Source organism: Jaculus jaculus, chromosome 6 (assembly GCF_020740685.1).
Source record: "Jaculus jaculus isolate mJacJac1 chromosome 6, mJacJac1.mat.Y.cur, whole genome shotgun sequence".
NCBI classification, from domain to species: domain Eukaryota; kingdom Metazoa; phylum Chordata; class Mammalia; order Rodentia; family Dipodidae; genus Jaculus; species Jaculus jaculus.
Window position 1 is genome coordinate 92,287,039 of NC_059107.1, and position 18,964 is coordinate 92,306,002.

Below are 18,964 nucleotides of genomic sequence, written 5' to 3' on the forward strand. Positions count from 1 at the left end.
TTCCTGGAGAATTGTGCCTGGGTCCTTTGGCTTTGCAGGCAAGTGCCTTAACCATTAAGGCATCTCCCTAGCCCCTGGCTTTCTTTTTTTAAAAAAAAATTTATTTGGAAGCAGAGGGAGATAGAAGACAGAAAAACAAAATGGGTACACCAGGTCCTCCAGATTCTACAAACTCCAGAATGGCATGTACCATTCTGAACATCTGGCTTTTATGTGGGTACTGGGGAGTTGAACTCTGGAGGTTAGGCTTTTCAGAAAAGCACCTTAACCACTTAGCTATCTCTCCAGCCCTCTTTTTATATATTTCTTTCTTTTTCATTTTTTATTGACAATTTCCATAATTGTAAATAATATATCCTATGGTAATCCCCCCCCCCACTTTCCTCTTTGAAACTCCATTCTCCATCATATCCCCTTACCTTTTTCAATCTGTCTCTTTTCTATTTTGATGTCATGATCTTTTCTTCCTATTATGATGGTCTTGTGTAGGCACTATGAGGTCATGGATATCCAGGCCATTTTGTGTCTGGGGGGAGCACGTTGTAAGGAGTCTTACCCTTCCTTTGGCTCTTACATTCTTTCCACCATCTCTTCCATTATGGACCCTGAGCCATTGAAGGTGTGATTGAGGTATTTCAGTGCTGAGCACTCCTCTGTCACTTCTCAGCACCATGGTGCCTTCTGAGTCATCCCAAGGCCTTTTTTTTTTTTTTAAGTTATTTTGTGTGTGTGTATGGTTGTATGCATGCTTTTTTCTGGATACAGGCATGTGCGTGTGGAGGTCCAGGACCATTTTTTTTTTAATATTTATTTATTTGAGAGCAACAGACACAGAGAGAAAGACAGATAGAGGGAGAGAGAGAGAATGGGCGTGCCAGGGCCTCCAGCCTCTGCAAACGAACTCCAGACGCGTGCGCCCCCTTGTGCATCTGGCTAACATGGGACCTGGGGAACCGAGCCTCGAACCGGGGTCCTTAGGCTTCACAGGCAAGCGCTTAACCGCTAAGCCATCTCTCCAGCCCCCAGGACCATTTTAAGTGTTGGTCCTTGATGAGCTTCTGGGGTGTCTCTTGTCTCCTCCTCCATTCTTGCTGTAGGTGCACTAGGATTAGACACTTGCATTACAAGATTTGGGGGCCTGAATTCAGGTATTCATGCTTGCACAGAGCCAGCTCCCTAGCCCTTCTCTTTCTTTCCTTTTTCTTTTTTACGTTCTAAAATTTATTATTTACTTATTTATTTGAGAGAGTGAGAGAGGGAAAGAGGGAGGGAGGGAGAGAGAGGAGAGAATGGGCACTCAAGGGCAAATTAACTCCAGGTGCATGTGTCACTTTGTGCATCTAACTTATTTGAGTCCTGGGGAATCAAACCTAGGTCCTTTGGCTTTGCAGGCAAATGCCTTAACTGCTAAGCCATCTCTCCAGCCCTATATTTAATTAATTAATTTGGGAGAGCGATAGAGTGAAAGAGACAGACAGACAGACACACACACACACAGACACACACACACACACAGAGAGAGAGAGAGAGAGAGAGGGGGGCCAGGGCCTTCAGCCACTGAAAACAAACTCCAGACACGTTCACCTCCTTGTGCATCTGGCTTACATGGGTCCTGGAGAGTCGAACCTGGGTCCTTTGACTTTGCAGGCAAATGCCTTAAATGTTAAGCCATCTCTCCAGCACCCCCCTTTTTTTTTTTTTTTTTTTTTTTACTTTTTGTTAATATGTATCCATTTGTTTGTTTGTGAAAAGGAGGACCCTTTATCTAGCTAGGAACTTGATTCTCCTGCCTCCTCCACCACTGGAATGCTATTTCTCTATCTCTCATCTCTTTATTCCTCTACTGCTTATTTAAAAAAATTAAAGATATACATATATATATAATTCATTGAGAGAGAAAGAAGCAGACAAAGAGTGAGTATGGGTGCATCAGAGTCTCCTGGCACTGCCAATAAACTCCAGATACATACACCACTTTGTGCATCTGGTTTTACATGGGTACTGGGGAATTGAACCTGAGTTGTCAGGTTTTACAGGCAAAAAAACCCTTTAAACATGAAGCCATCTCTCCAGCCCCTCTATTTTCTTTTCTTTTTTAAATTTTTTAAAACATTCTTACTTATTTGGAGAGAATGGGCACAGCAGGGTCTCCAGCCACTGCAAACAAACTCCAGATACATGTGCCACCTTATACATCTGGCTTAGGTGGGTTCACATTTGGTTTACATGGGTCCTGGAGAAATAGAACCTCGGTTCTTTGGCTTTGCAGCCAAGTGCCTTAACACTAAGCCATCCCTCCAGCCCTCTTTCCTTTTCTTTCTTTCTTTCTTTTTTTGAGGTAGGGTCTCACTGTAGTCCAGGCTGACCTGGACTTCACTATGTAGTCTCAGGGTGACCTCGAACTCACGGCGATCCTCCTTTCTACCTTTGCCTCCTGAGTGCTGGGATGAAGGGCATGCACGACCACACCCGGCTTTTTTTTTTTTTTTAATTCTTTTTATTTATTTATTTGAGAGCGACAGACACAGAGAGAAAGACAGATAGAGGGAGAGAGAGAGAATGGGCGCGCCAGGGCTTCCAGCCACTGCAAACGAACTCCAGACGCGTGCGCCCCCTTGTGCATCTGGCTAACGTGGGACCTGGGGAACCGAGCCTCGAACCGGGGTACTTAGGCTTCACAGGCAAGCGCTTAACCGCTAAGCCATCTCTCCAGCCTTTTTTTTTTTTTTTTTTTAATCATTGTCACAACTCCTTACTGGAAGCTGTTGAACTGGTTCTTGCTAGGGACAAACCCTGGGGGAAACTCCAGCTCCTTGATTCACTTGGCAGTCTGACTGCCAGATCAGCAAGGACAGGTCCTCACTGCCCTCTCGTCCTCCACACCCGATTTACAGGGTTACAGTGACTACGAAGAACCCCCCACTTCCCCGAAGCAGGTGGATCGGAGGTGTCCTTGCGGCCTGTATGCCCAGCCTTGGCAGCCTGGAAGCCCAGGACCATCTTGGTCTTAAAGAAGACTCTCCAGGCGGACGTGCATACGTCTGACCCTGAACTGGGGCTACTATTTTCGCTTTCCGCCTTTAATATACCTTGAGGAGCCTAAAGCCAGGGCCCTGGGATTTCGCAGCGCTATGGTCGCTAGTTTTGTGGGGGGCGGCTGTTCTTTTGACTCGGTATCTCAGGTGGGGCCTAAACCACTTTGCTTTCTCTATTAGAGGCAGGTAGTGGACACCATTCTTCCTTCCTCACGAAGATGAAGGCGGAGGCCTATAGCTACGAGGCGGGTAGGCCGGTTGGTGGCCTGAGTCTTGATTGACAAAGCCATTAGCTAATGACTGTGACGTAAGCGGCGCTGCCTGTGAACGCACAGCCAACGGAGAGGCAGCTGTGCAACAAAGGGCCAATGAGAACGGGATCTGCGAGGCGAGAGGGCGGGATTTTTCTGGGGAAGGGGCGGGCACTGAGGAGGGAGCTGGAGGCAACCCTGGCCGTCAGAGCACATCTGGTGTGAGACGAGCTGGTAGGCTCCCGAGAGACTGTGGTGAGACGGGGTACGTGTGAAGACAGGGCCGGGCATACCGGGAGTGGGCAGTGGGAACGGAGTTAAGAGCAGGAGCGGGGGCAGCTTTCATGTGGGCGGAGGTGGACGCTCAGGGAACGGGCCCCATTCGGCTTCGAGACCCGGGGAGGGGAAGCTACGGATCGGCACTGCGCATGCGCCTGTGCTCTGGCGGGGCTGGGGCGAGGGCGAGGCTGCGGGGTCTTCTCGGGCGTTTGGGCGGCGATCGTGCACCTGTCGCTGGCGCGGGCGTCTTCTTCGTCTCCCTGCTTCCGTCCTTCCCGCTTTCCTCCGCGCCCCCTCGCCGTCGGGCAGGCGCAGGGCCCGGTCCCCACCGCTGGAATTCAGGGCACGTCCCTCCCCCTGCCCTGCGGGAAGGGAAAGCGAAACCTCCCTGGTCTGGGGTCACTCCCGCCCTCACCCGGATCCCGACCCCGCCGCTCGGGGCTCTTCCCCGCGTCCCCGGGTCCGGCGGCCTCGGCCAGCACTCGGCGGCCGGGACTCCGGGTTCCGGCCTGCTTTGCCCAGACTGCCCTGTCACGGCGGGCCGTGTGATGTCACGCTCCTCTGTGACACGCGAGGTTCCTTAGTGACTTGGAAGCCAACGTCAGAGGCTGGAGTGTGTGCTGAGACGGGGCTTCCCAGCTCCTCGGGGCACCCGGCTCTAGTCTGATTGGTTACCTTGGGACAGGTGAGATGGCCTTGATTGCTTGGTCCTGAACCCTGTGTGGGCGTCCTAAAGTCTGTTCAGGAAGGGCGGCGTTGGGCGTTTTTATTTGTTTATTTTTCTTGGACCAACTTACTGGAGTTGTGATAAGTAGGCCTTGATATTTTTTTGATTGAAAAAAAAAAATTATCTTGTGCCAGGTCAGGTTGCTTTGCTTGTCCAATCAGGCTTCCGTGCATCGAACAACGAAAACCATTTTGAACTTGAGACTCTCTTCTAGTAATGGTTAACTTGTGAATGTGTAACTCACTAGAAGAACTGACTGTGCATGAAACAGACAAGGGTTTTAAGGTTAAAGGTTAATGGCAAAGACTTTTTAAGTTACTTATCGATATTTATTTATAGTATATTTGGGGCTCTATGGGTACTTAAAGAGGTTTAATTCAAGAAAGATTTGACTACCCGAATTTCATTACCACATTTCCATGGCTTCTGCAAACATAATCTGTGATTATAAGATATACTCCCTTTGGTGTTTCTTTTTTTTTTTTTAGTTAAAAAAATTTTTTTTTTAGCCGGGCTTGGTGGCACACGCCTTTAATCCCAGCACTCAAGAGGCAGAGGTAGGACGATCGTTGTGAGTTCAAGGCCACCCTGCGACTACATAGTGAGTTCCAGGTCAGCCTGGGCTAGAGTGAGACCCTACTTTGAAAAACCAAAACAAAATTTTTTTTAACTTTATTTTTATTTATTTATTTATTTGAGAGCAAGAGAGAGAAAGAGGCAGAGAGAGGGAGAGAGAATGGGCCCGCTAGGGCCTTCAGCCACAGCAAACGAACTCCAGACACAGGTGCTATCTTGTGTATCTGCCTTACATGGGTCCTGGGGAATCGAACCTGGTTTTTTGGCTTTGTAGGCAAGCGCCTTAACCGCTAAGCCATCTCTTCAGCAAAGAGAATGGGCATACCAGGGCCTCCATCCAGCCACTGCAAATGGTCAAGATACATGTTACCACTGTGTATCTGGCTTTACATGGGTACTGAGGAATAGCGCCTTAACTGCTGAGCCAACTCTCTAGCACCTGTGTAATAATTCACTTGTTCTAGCTTCAAGAATATGTTAAATCAGGGCTGGAGAGATGGCTTAGCAGTTAAGCACTTGCCTGTGAAGCCTAACGACCCCTGTTTGAGGCTCGATTCCCCAGGACCCATGTTAGCCAAATGCACAAGGGGGCGCACGTCTGGAGTTCATCTGCAGTGGCTGGAAGCCCTGACACGTCCATTCTATCTTTCTCTCTCCCTGTTGCTCTCAAATAAATAAGGATAAACAAAAAAAATAAAAAAAAAAGAATATGTTAAATCAGGGCTGGAGAGATGGATTAGCAGTTAAGGTATTTGCCTATTTGCCTGCAAAGCCTAAGGACCCAGGTTTGATTCCCCAGATGCACAAGATGGTACATGAGTCTGTAATTCTTTGCAGGAGCTGGAGGCCCTGGTGTACCCATTCTTCCTCTCTCTTTCTCTCAAATAAATAAAATAGTTTAAAAAAAAAAATGAGCCGAGTGTGGTGGCACTCGTACCTTTAATCCCAGCAATCAGGAGGAAGCAGTAGGAGGATTCACTGTTAGTTCAAGACTAGTCTGAGACTATAGTGAATTCCAGGTCAGCCTGGACTAGAGTGAGACCCTACCTCAAAAAAAAAAAAAAAAAAGTGGGGGGGATATGTTGTTGTTTTCTCATGGATTCATGTGACAATAAAAGGGCATGGTATCTCAGTGTCTACAATTAAAAGCATTAAGTAAGCAACTCAACATTCACACATTTAAATACTAGACTGTGAGTTACTTGTTTTTCCACCCTGCTGTGTTAGTTTAACCATCTCAAATTCTGTCCCCACACATCCAGAAGGGACTTAAGTTGATAGGTATTATTACAGTAGAAGATACTACTGCTGGCCTGAAGAGTTTCATTTTATTTCATAAACTACCCAAGGGTATTAGTCACCTTTGGGAAAACCACTGAATATTCTCGTGATGTTCTCAAGTCTTCTAAATTTTCCTTTGCTGTTTTTTGTTTCTTATTTATTTATTTATTTTCCCCGAAGTAGGGTCTTGCTCTAGCCCAGGCTGACCAGGAATTCACTCTGTAATCTCAGGGTGATCTTGAACTCATGGTGATTCTCCTACCTTTGACTCCCAAATGCTGGGATTAAAGGTGTGCGTCACCACACCCAGCTCTTTTTTTTTTCTTTTCTTTTCTTTTTTTTTTCCGAGGTAGGAGGTAGCATTTCACTCTAGCCCTGGCTGATCTGGAATTCACTGTGGTCTCAGAGTGGCCTTGAACTCAAGGCAATCCTCCTACCTCTGCCTCCCGAGTGCTGGGGTTAAAGGCCTGTGCCACCACGCCCAGCTTTTTAAAAAACAAAACAAAACAAAACATTTTATTTATTTATTTATTTGAGGAGAGAATAAGGCAGAGGGAGGGAGGGAGAAAGAAAGAAAGGAATGAATGAACGAGCAAGCACGTCAGGGCCTCTGTCCACTGCAAATGAACTCCAGAGGCATATGCCACCTTGTGCATCTGATTAGGTGGGTCCTTTGGCTTTGCAGGCACCCCTCCAACCTTTTTTTTTTTTTTTTTTTAATATACAAGGTAGGTTCTTGCTCTAGCCCAGGCTGACCTGGAATTCACTATGTAGTCTCACGCTGCCCTTGAACTAACAGTGATCCTCCTAGCTCTGCCTCCTGATTAATCCTGCTGGGATTAAAGGTGTACATTATCATGCCTGGCTTATTTCACCCAGTTTTTTTTTTTCTCAATTTTTATTAACATTTTCCATGATTATAAGAAATATCTCATGGTAATACCCTCCCCCCCTTTCCCATTTGAAATTCCATTCTCTATCATATCCCCTCCCCATCTCAATCAGTCTCTCTTTTATTTTGATGTCATGATCTTTTCCTCCTCCTATGATGGTCTTGTGTAGGTAGTGTCAGGCACTATGAGGTCTTGGATATCCAGGCCATTTTATGTCTAGAGGGAGCACGTCGTAAGGAGTCCTACCCTTCCTTTGGCTCTTACATTCTTTCCACCACCTCTTCCGCATTAGACCCTGAGCCTTGGAAGGTGTGATTGAGATGTTACTTAGTACTCCAGTCACTTCTTTCCAGCACCATGATACCTTCTGAGTCATCTCAAGGTCACTCAGTGCCATCTGAAAAGAGAAACTCTCTACCCAAAGTGAGAGTAGCATTAATATAAAGGTATAAATATTAAGAGAAGTGCTTACTGGGCAGTTTGGTAAGCATAGTAAATACATTTTTCCAGACATCAGCAGATGTTACACCCCTAGGGCTCATGACTACCCCTGTTTTAAGTTTTCAGTATCAGGGATGTGTTCCCTCCCATGGAGCAGGCCTGCAGTCCAATTGGAGGGCAGTTGGTTTCCACCATGACAGACCTGCCACTATTGCACCTGTTGGCTCATTTGGCCTGGCTGGCCAATTATAAAGCTTGCAGTGTCCACTGTTGAGTATCTTCACTGGTGGTATCTCTTTCTCCCATTGAACCATATGGAGAATGGCTTCTTCCACCTTTCTGTCAGCTGGTCTACATGGAGGAGGTTATCAGCTCAGTTGCAGCAGGATTTCTCAGTGGCCTTGCAGCCCAAGTATGTGGAGTCTTCACCAATAGGGTCTTACCATCTATTCCTGTCCACCCAGTTTTGATCACCCCAAGTTCCTAACCAAAGTGCATGGAGCCCTTTGTAGGGTTTTTTGTTTTTTTTTTTTCTTTTAAAGGTAGGGTCTCACTCTGGCCCAGGCTAACCTGGAATTAACCTACATATTCTCAGGGTAGCCTTGAACTCACTGTGGTCTTCCTACCTCTGCCTCCTGAGTGCTGGGCCTTTGCAGTTTTTATACTAGATGTATTTCCCAAAGACTGTTAAAACCAGAGACAAAGGCTGTAGACTGGACTAGATTTGAGGGCCATTTGAGTGACCCCCTTGAGGTAGGTTCCACTTTGAACCATCTGAGGAATATTTATTTGAGGTTGCTGGACTCTTGGTTTGATAATGGGCCCTAAATTTGTTGTAGAGATATGATACTTAAATCTGGGGGATAGTCATGCTGAATCAGATGCAAGCTCCGCTTTGAAGATTAAAATTCAAACAGCATGAAGTGCTTCAAGGATGAAGATGTAGTGAGTGTGCTGTTGATCCTAATTTGTGCTAATTTGCTTTCCTTTGGGCTAAATAAGGTTATTGAGGAGGATTTTATAATGGTTTATAATGGAAGTTTATGTATTTAGGACATCGTGGCCTTCTTGTTTGTTTTCTAGGCAGTCTCACTCTAGCCCAGGCTGGCCTCTAACTCATGGTGATTCTCTTACCTAAGTGTCCATAGTGCAGGGATTATAGGTGTGCACCACCGTGCCAGGTTCAGGGCCTTCTTATAATTCACTTCTCTGGTAATGTTAAAGAGGAGGATTTAGTAGTATCAGAGTTTGATACACAAAATAAATATTATTTTGAAGGTGGGGGTATTCATCTCCAGTTACAATTTGTTCCAAGGCAACCTCCTCACCTCTGATATTAGTGTAGTGTTTGCTTGCAAGTACCTTTGACTGCTAGGCCATCTCCCCAACTTGCAGTGTTTGCTAACCCACAGATTAGGTCCAATTTAGGAGAGAGGCTGGGCTGAAGAGATGGCTAAGCAGTTAAGGCCCTTGCCTACAAAGCCGGAGGATCCAGGTTCATCTCCCCAGAATCCATGTAAGTCAGATGCACATGGTGGCACATGGGTCTGGAGTTTGCTTGCAGTGGCTAGAGAGCTTAGCATGGATTTCATGCTCTCTATGTGTGTCTGTCTTTCATTCTTATAAATAAATCAAAATTTAGAGAGAGACAGACACTGGGACATCTCTCAATTTAGGTCCACCCCTCGTTGAAACGAATTCCTTGGATTTTCAGAAATTTAGCTGTGGTGGCAGGAAAAGCACCAAAGTAGTGTCCATTTAATTTCAACAATCTCTCTACCATGTCACATTTTCTTTTTTTTTTTTTTTTAATTTTTATTAACATTTTCCATGATTATAAAATATATCCCATGGTAATTCCCTCCCTCCCCACCCCCACACTTTCCCATTTGAAATTCCGTTCTCCATCATATTACCTCCCCATTTCTTTTTATTTTTTTAAAAATATTTTATTTATTATGTATTTGAGAGAGAGAGAGAGAGAGAGAAAAAGGCAGATAGAGATTGGGCATGCCAGGGCCTCTAGCCATTGCAAACGAATTCCAGATGCCTGTGCCAACTTTTGCATCTGGCACCTGGCTTATGTGGGTCCTGGGGAAGGCAACAGCCTTAACCACTAAACCGTCTCTACAGCCCCCATGCCACATTTTCACTTAGTGGTTATTAGACTGTCTCAAAACATCTTGCAGGGGCTGGAGAGATGGCTCAGTGGTTAAAGGTGCTGGTTTACAAAGCTTGATGACCTGGGTTTATTTTTCCCCAGTACCCATGTAAAGCCAGATGCATAAAGTTGCACATATGTCTGGAACTCATTTGCAATGGCAGGAGGCTCTTACTTGTCCATACACTCTTGCTCTCTATTTCTCTCAGATAAATGTATTTTTAAAAAAGAATTAACTGGCCGGGAGTGGTGGCGCACGCCTTTAATCCCAGCACTAGGGAGGCAGAGGTAGGAGGATCGCCGTGAGTTCAAGGCCACCCTGAGACTACATAGTGAATTCCAGGTCAGCCTGAGTCAGAGTGAGACCCTACCTCGAAAAACCAAAAAAAAAAAAAAAAAAAGAATTAACTGAGGCTGGAGAGATGGCTTAGCAGTTAAGACATTTGCCTGCAAAGCCCAAGGTCCTCAGTTTGATTCCCCAGGACCCACATAAGCCAGATGCACAAGGGGGTGCATTTGTCTGGAGTTGGTTTTCAGTGGCTGGAGGCCCTGGCGCATCCATTCTCTCTCTCCCTCTGTCTGCCTCTTTCTTTCTTTCTCTCTCTCTCAAATAGATAAAAATAATGTTTAAAAAAAAATTAACCAATAATTAATTGTTACTAGTTAAAAAAAATACCTTGCAGACCTGTGAGATGGAAAATAGTGTAAATGGGAACTGGAGATGACTTAGCAGTTAAGGTGCTTGCTTGTGCAGCTTAAGTACCTAGGTTTGAACCCCCCCCCACCCCCATATAAGCCAAATATACAAGGTGGACCATTCATCTGGAGTTTACTTGCAGTGGCTAGAGGCTCTGGCACACCTATTTTCTGTCTGTCTGTCTGTCTCTCTCTCTCTAATAGAATATATTAAAAAAATTCGGAGAGATGGCTTAGCGGTTAAGGCGCTTGCCTGCAAAGCCTAAGGACCCATGTTTGACTCCAGATCCCACTAAAGCCAGGTGCACAAAGGTGAGGCCAGGCGCAAGGTCACACATGCCTACTAGGTGGCACAAGCGTCTGGGGTTCATTTACAGTGGCTGAGGCCCTGGTATGCCAATTTCTCTTTTCTTCTCTCTGGCTCTCTCTAATTTTTTTTTTTAAATTTATGTGCGTATATATGTTTGTGCTTTTGGATATTGGAGGGCTACTTCAAGGATCTCTGCTCCACCTTCTTTGAGACAGGGTCTTTTTTTTTTTTTTTTTTTTTTTGAGGTAAGGTCTCACTCTAGCCCAGGTTGACCTGGAATTCACTTTGTAGTCTCAGACTGCCCTCAAACTCAAGGCAATGCTCCTACTCTGTAGCCTCCTGAGTGCAAAGATTAAAGAAAGGAGTGTGCCACCATGCCTGGCAAGACAGGGTCTTTTGCTGGGAGTTTCTGATTTTCCTGGTCCCATTATTATAGATGCATTGGGATCATAGATGCATGTACTATTTTTTCATACAGGTTTCTGTGGGTGCTGAGGAATTGAAACTGGGCCCAAGGGCTTTGCAAGCAAGTGCCTGTAACTGGTGAGCCATCTCCCGAACTCAGATTTTTCTTTAACATCAATTTGGTGCCTTCTGGATATATAGCAACATCAAAATGGCTGGATTAATAAAGCAGGAAGTGTTTGATGTACTAGCTTAATGTTAAATTGTCTACACTGAGGTACACAGAAGTTACTTCTGTCCTGGCTCCATATATTTCAGCATGTTTCTCTTCTTTCCTGGTTTTTATTTTTATTATTTTTTGGTACTTTGAGGTAGGGTCTAGCTCTAGCCCAGGCTGATCTGGAATTCACTATGTAGTCTTTTGCTGAACTTGAACTCAAAATGATCCTTTTTCCTCAGCCTGTCAAGTGCTGGGATTAAAAGTGAGTGCCACTACCCATGTAAAACTTGAGTTTTTGTTTGGGGGTGTGTGTTGTTTTGTTGCAGTACTGGATTGAATTTAGGGCCTTGTAATGTTAGGCAAGCTCTCTGTGACTGAGTTGTACCCCCACTCTGGGTGGTGAGTTTTGCTGACTGATTGAATCTGTGTGTGCATGTATTTGTGGTTATGTGCATGTGAAGGTCTGAGGACAACCATGAGTGTCCAGTGTTTGCCTTCCCTCTTGTTTGAGGCAAGTTCTCTTGTTCACTGTTGCATTCACCAGACTTGCTGGCCTGGAAATTAGCTTCAGAAATTTTCCTGTTTGCATCTCTTATCCCCTCAGTAGGAGCATTGCTACATCTGGTTTTGCAGGAGTTCAGGTTCTCACAGTAGGTGGCAAGTGCTTTATCTTAAGCCATCTCCTAGCCCTCCCTTCCTTTTTAAAAATTTTTAGGGTTTAAAAAAACTTATTTAAGCAGGGCATGGTGGCTCACGCCTTTAATCCCAGCATGTGGGAGGCAGAGGTAGGGAAGATGCCATGAGTTTGAGGCCACCCTGAGACTACATAGTGAATTCTGGGACAACCTGGGCTAGAGCCAGACCCTACCTTGAAAAACAAACAAACAAAAAAATTAGCCAGGTGTAGTGGTGCACTTGGGAAGCAGAAGTAAGAAAATCACTGTGAGTTGGAGGCCACCCTGGTACTACAGAGTGAGTTCCAGGTCAGGTCAGTCTGGGCTAGAGTGAAGACCCTACTTCTAAAAACCAAAAAAAGGGCTGGAGAGATGGCTTAGCGGTTAAGCGCTTGCCTGTGAAGCCTAAGGACCCCGGTTCGAGGCTCGGTTCCCCAGGTCCCACGTTAGCCAGATGCACAAGGGGGGGCACGCGTCTGGAGTTCGTTTGCAGAGGCTGGAAGCCCTGGCGCGCCCATTCTCTCTCTCTCTCTCTCTCTCTCCCTCTGTCTTTCTCTCTGACTCTGTCGCTCTCAAATAAATAAATAAAATTAAAAAAAAAATAAAATAAAAAATAAGAACCAAAAAAAAAAAAAAAAAAGGCTGGAGTATAGCTTAGCAGTTAAGGCATTTGTCTGCAAAGCCAAAGGACCCAGGTTTGATTCCCCAGGACCCACATTAACCAGATGCACAAGGGGGCACACCCGTCTGGAGTTTGTTTGCAGTGGCAGGAGGCCCTGGCATGTACCCATTCTCTCTCTCTCTCCCCCTCTTTCTCTGTCAAATAAAGAAAAATAAATAGTATAAAAAATGTTTCTGTGTGCACATGCATCATCAGGGTCTCTTGCCACTACAAATGAACTCAAATGGATTCAGACACATGCTCTCCCTTTTGTGTCTGCCTTTACATGGGTACTAGGGAATCAAACCTGGGCTGCCAGGCTTTGCAAACAGACTCCTTTAATGGCTTAGCCATTTCTCCAGACCTGATTTACCTTTTTAGTATATGTGCTGCTGAAGCAAGTACTCTGATGTACCTTTTAAACAAAGGTGTGTGTGTGTACGCACACATACATACATATGTACATACTTGAGGTAGGGTCACACTCTAGCCCAGGCTGACATGGATTAAACAAAGAATTTTGTTTAACTGAGTTCCTTTGGTATGTTGTCTAAATTACTTATTTGGTTTTAGTCCTTCAAGCTCTCTTTAAGAGCCAGCTGTTTTGCGGACTGAAGATACTTTTGGTATGGGAGCTGCTTTTTTTTTTTTTTTAAAACATTTATTTATTTGAGAGAAAGAGGGAAGGAGGGAGGAAGGGAGGGAGAGGGAAAGAGAATGGGCACACCAGGGACATCAGCTGCTTCAAATGAACTCCAGATGCACGTGCCCCCTTGTGCATCTGGCTTACGTGGGTCCTGGAGAATCAAACCGGAATCCTTTGGCTTTGAAGGCAAATAAATGCCTTGACTGCTAAGCCATCTCTCCAGGCCCCCCCTTTTTTAAATTTTATTTTTATTTTTATTATTTTTTTCTTTTCACAATTTTTATTAACATTTCCATGATTATAAAAAATATCCCATGGTAATACCCTCCCTCCTCCCCACACTTTCCCTTTGAAATTCCATTCTCTATCATATCCCCCCCCCCTTTTTTTTTTAACTCACTCTAGTCCAGGCTGACCTGGAATTCGCTATGTAGTCTCAGGGTGGCTTCAAAGTCATGGCTGGTGACCCAAGTACTGGGATTAAAGGCCATTGCCACCACACCTGGTGGGAGCTGCCGATTTTGAGTTGTGAGTGCAGTTTAATCTTGTGCAACTGAGTTTGCCTATTATTGGCCTTTGAAAATGTAGGTAATCTTTTATGCACCTTCTGAGCACAACCATTTGATGTTAAGATAGAAACCTGATAAGTTTACTCTGGCTGGAAAAACCAGAGGGAACATTTTATTTCATTACTTATTTGTACATTAACTCAATGTAAACAACTCCAGAGCAAAGGATCATATTTCCTTTTCTCCCACATCTATTTTCCTTTTACATTTTTTTTTTTTTTTAGTTTAGTTTTTTGAGGTAGGGTTTTACTCTAGCCCAGGCTGACCTGGAATTTACTGTGTAATCTCAGGGTGGCCTCAAACTCACAGCGATCCTCCTACCTCTGCCTCCCAAATGCTGGGATTAAAGGCATGCGCCACCATGCCCAGCATCCTTTCGCATTTTAATATTTTTCAAATGAATTATGGCATGCACACTATACTTTATTGCTTCCCCCACCCCCATAACACTTAAAATTGCCTTGCTCTTACAGCTTTGGTAGCTACAATTTTGAAATGGGTAGTGACAGCAGAAAATGGAAATTTTAGTTGGGTATGGTGGCACATGTCTGTAATCCCAGTACTTGGGTTGCTGTGGATTGTACAACTGAGCCCAGCCTGGCCTACCTACTGAGAACCTATGTGGCGGGGAGGAATGTTTTATTATTATTTCATACTACGCATTTCTACTAGATCGAGGTAAAGCTAGTATTTGACATTCTCATTCTCACCTACACAGCCTGTGATTGTCTTAGCTGTTTCATCAACTGAGAAAGCCCCAGAAAGAGGCAGTCAGTAAGTACTCACTGGGAAATGTCAGAACAACAAACTGGCAAAGAGTAGTTCTGCCATTGTCCCTCCCCCGGTTTCCCCTTAGAAGGGTCTAGTTACATGAGGCTCCTCTCCCTCTTTTTGGCACTTGAAATTGGAAGCAAGAGAAGAGGTGCTTCCTAGCTGCTGGCTCTGTTGATTGCTTCAGTACTGTTACAAGTTCTGTCTAGGGATGTCATTAGGGGTGTTAATGGAAGCCTTAAAGACATTTTCCAGTTGCTGGATTGTACCATCCTTTAAGTGTGCTCTCTGGAGAACAGTTCTTCATGGTTATGGAAAGCTCTGCTTGGCCTTGCAACAGACTGCAATAGTTGCACCATCTAGATCAAGAGGGCTCTGTGACTTAGAGGGAAAGCAGCAACTTTAGTAGGTTCTGCATCTTCCCACTGTGTCCGTCCTTACAAACTGCATTAACACAAGAAGTGAGGTAAGTAGGGGTGTTGGTAAGAGAAAAGTGGAAATCTGAGAAAATCAACCAACTAACTTTATTTCCTTTGAGGGAAGGGATCTTCTGGGAACCAGTTGTAGTGATGCTTCTGAACTGTCGAAGTAGAATCTTTCCACTAGCCAAGGATTCCTCAGGAAGTTGACTGGAGCATTGTAACTGCAGGGTAATGGTGCTGAGAGTTGGGCTAGGTGCTTATTTGAATGGCATAAGTAGTTGATGTTTCTTTCAAGCAACTTTACCTATTGTGTTGAATCCTATTAGTTCCTCATCCCTCTATTTTGGTAGATTTGAAATAGATGAGCATTATGTGTTAAGAATGGGAGGATTTACATTTAAAAAGGTGGAAGCTCCTGATCAATCAGATCTTAAGTTGATCTTTAATTTTGTAGATTGGATATGTTTATTTCGAATTGCATGTGAGATGGGGAGCAAACAAAATTTTAAGAACTCAACTTTATGGTTTTGATGTAATATAATCTGGATGTAGTTTGGTTTTAAGATGTTTATTTTTCATGGCAGGGTCTCATTGTAGGCCAGGCTGACCTGGAATTCACTATGTACCCTCAAGGTGGCTCAGGCTCAGGGTGATCCTGCTTCTTCTGCCTCCCAAGTGCTGGGATTAAAGGCTTGAACCACAACATCCAGCAAAATGCTTTTTTTAAAAAAATTAAATATATATATATAAATACATAAAGGCACTTGGGAACCCTGAATAAGGTCTGTAGAACAGATAATTGCATTGTATCAGTATTAATTTTCTGGTTTTGATCACTTATTTCAAGGTATACACACTTAAGTATTTAGGAGCAATGGGTATGCACCCATTGATTGCACTTATTATATATATAGTTGAGGAAAAATATTTTAAGTCCTTTTTGCACATTTATGTGTGTGCATGTGTATATGCATGTTCATATGTGTGTGGGTGCACATTTCCCCAGCCCTTTTTATAAATTTAAAAAAAAAATTTTATTTGAGGGGGGGAGAGAGAGGAGAATATGGGTGTGCCAGGGCCTCTAGCTGTTGCAAACAGACACCAGACAAATGTGCCCTTTTGTGCATCTGGCTTACATGGGTTCTGGGGACTCAAACCTGGGTCCTTTGGCTTTGCAGGCAAGTGCCTTAACTGTTAAGTCATTTCCCCAGCCCTTTAAAATTAAAAAAAAAAAAATTATTTGAGAGCTTTTTTTTTTTTTTTTGAGACAGGGTATCTTATGGAACCTGAAGATCACTGATTTGCTAGCCAGCAAGCCCCAGGGATTCTACCTCCCCAGCATTGAGATTGTAGGAGTAGGCTTCTGTGCCTGATTTTTACGTGGGTGACACACTACCTCTTAAAGGGTAAATTTCTAAAAAATTAAAATTTTGTTTGGTTTTTCATGTAGGGTCTCATTCAAGCCCAGGCTGATCTGGAATTCGCCATATAGTCTCACAATGACCTTGAACTCACAGTGATCCTCCTACCACTGCCTCCCAAGTGCTGGGATTAAAGGCATGCACCACCATGCCTGGCTAAAAAAAAAAAAAAAAAAAAAAAAAAATTTTAAAAGCCGGGTGTGATGGCGCACACCTTTAGTCCCAGCACTTGGGAGGCAGAGGTAGGATTACTGTGAGTTCGAGGTCACTCTAAGACTACATGGTGAATTCCAGATCAGGCTGGGCCAGAGTGAGACCCTACCTCGAAAAACAAAACACATAAAAAAGTAGGGGGAGGGGTAAAATTTGAGAGAATAGCAATCAATGATGGTAAAATAATTTGGGAGAAGATGGATGCAGTTGTTTTTAATTTTTTGTTTTTTTTTTTAGTTTTTTTTTTTCTTTTTAAAATTTTTACTAACATTTTCCATGATTATAAAAAAATATCCCATGGTAATCTCCCCCCCACACTTTCCCCTTTGAAATTCCATTCTCCATCATATTACCTCCCCATCTCAATCATTGCACTTACATATATACAATATCAACTTATTAAGTACCCTCCTCCCTTCCTTTCTCTTCCTTTTATGTCTCCTTTTTAACTTACTGGCCTCTGCTACTAAGTATTTTCATTCTCACGAAGAAGCCCAATTGTTACTTTTTTATTACCCTCCGGACTCCTGGCCACTTCCACCTGCTCTGCTTTCTGTTGATCTCTATATCCTGAGCCTGCCAGGATCCCCTCCCACCTTCTTCAGAGAACACCCACCATTCCCCTTGCACTGGCCCTGTCACTCACCCCGCTCCCCACCAACCCCCATCCCATGCAGTTCTTTTGACTCATTAAAATAGTGAACTTTTCTGTTTTCAAAATATGTATATGTTATTTTTGGTTTTTCAAGGTAGGTTTTGTTTGAGCCCAAGCTGACCTGAAATTCATTATGTAGTCTCAGGGTGGCCTTACATTCTCAACAATCCTCCTACCTCTGCCTCCCAAGTGCTGGAATTAAAGGCATGTATCACCATGTCTGCCTTTTTTTCCTTTTTTTTAATAGGAGAGATGTTTGTGCTGTTTTATGTGTCCTGATATCTTTAAAATAACCTGTTCTTCTTGATTCTACAGAGTGGAGGCTGTGTTGAACAGACTCTGGAATCATGAACGTATTTGATCGGAAGATCAACTTTGATGCTCTCCTAAAATTTTCCCATATGTAAGTGTTTTTTCTAAATATTTTATTTATTTTTGAGATACGGTTTCATTGTAGCCCAGGCTGACCCTGTGTACTCACAGGCTGGCCTTGGACTCATGATGATCCTCCTACCTTAGCCTCTCGAGTGCTAGGATTAAAGGCATGTACCACCATGCCCAACTTAAATATTTTATATTTATTTATTTGTGAAAGAGGAAAAGACAGAGAGAATGGATGTGCCAGGGCCTGGAGTCATTGCAAATGAACTCCAATGCATGTGCCACCATGTGCATATGGCTTATGTGGGTACTGGGGGATTGAACCAGGGTCCTTAGGCTTTACAGGCAAGTGCTTTTTAACTGCTAAGCCCCCCATATGTGTTTTAGCCTTACTTCATTTCCTGTCATAGCTAGTTACTTTTCCTAGTTACTTTTTCTTTTAATTTTTTTAAGTATGTATATTTATTTTTGGTTTTTTGAGATAGGGTCTTACTTCTAACCCAGGCTGACTGGAATTCACTGTGTAGTCTCAAGGTGGCCTTGAACTCGAGGTGATCCGAAGGTGTGCACCACCACACCCGGCTTTTAAGTATATATATTTGCAAGGAGAGAGAATAAGAATGGATATGACAGGGTCTCTTGCCAGTGCAAACTAACTCCAGATTCACCCATCACTTTGTGCATCTTTACATGGTACTGGGGAATTGAACCTGGGCCCACAGGCTTTGAAAGCGAGCATCTTTAACTGCTGAGCCACCTCCCCAGTCTACTTTTTCTAGTTTATTAATGTTTATATGGATAAATAAACAAATGGGCTGGTTCCAGAGAAGTGTGATACAAGTGTCTAGATTCTAGGGGTTGCTGTGTGGACACTGGCAAGTTATTTATACTACTTTGGATTCTGGTTGTTCATACATTTTGGCTGTTGGCTCTCCTCTTGCATTTTTAAATTCTGTGAGGGTTGGGGATTTGGCGCAGTTGATAGAGTGCTTGTGTAGCATGTAGGAAGCCCTGAGTATGATATCCAGTGCCACATAAACTAGGTATGATGCTGTCATCCCAGCATCTGGGAGGTAGAAGCAGGAAGATGAAAAGAAATTCAGTTCATCCTTGACTACTTAGCAGGTTTGAAGCCAGACTGGTCTATGTGAGACCCTGTCACTGTGTTTCAAAAAAACAAAGAAAGAAAAAGAAAGAGAAAAAGGTGGTTAGGGAAGATGGTTCAATAGATAGAGCACTTGTCATGCAAACCTGAACATCTGAATTTGGAAACCCA

The 18,964-nt window shown here is 44.0% G+C and overlaps 1 protein-coding gene across 2 annotated transcripts in view; it reads left to right on the forward strand.

The window, feature by feature from the left end:
* Positions 1-3,412: 3,412 nt before the first annotated feature.
* Tmbim6 (transmembrane BAX inhibitor motif containing 6) overlaps positions 3,413-18,964 on the forward strand; it is a 29,042-nt gene continuing 13,490 nt past the window's right edge. The window contains exons 1-2 of one of the 2 annotated variants that reach the window (XM_045152873.1): positions 3,413-3,551; positions 17,623-17,710. In XM_045152873.1, coding sequence (XP_045008808.1) covers positions 17,655-17,710 — 56 coding nt within the window. In that variant the 5' untranslated portion in view covers positions 3,413-3,551; positions 17,623-17,654. Of the gene's footprint in view, positions 3,552-4,139; positions 4,251-17,622; positions 17,711-18,964 lie in introns of those variants that run through there. The other variant, XM_045152874.1, reaches the window with a different exon arrangement.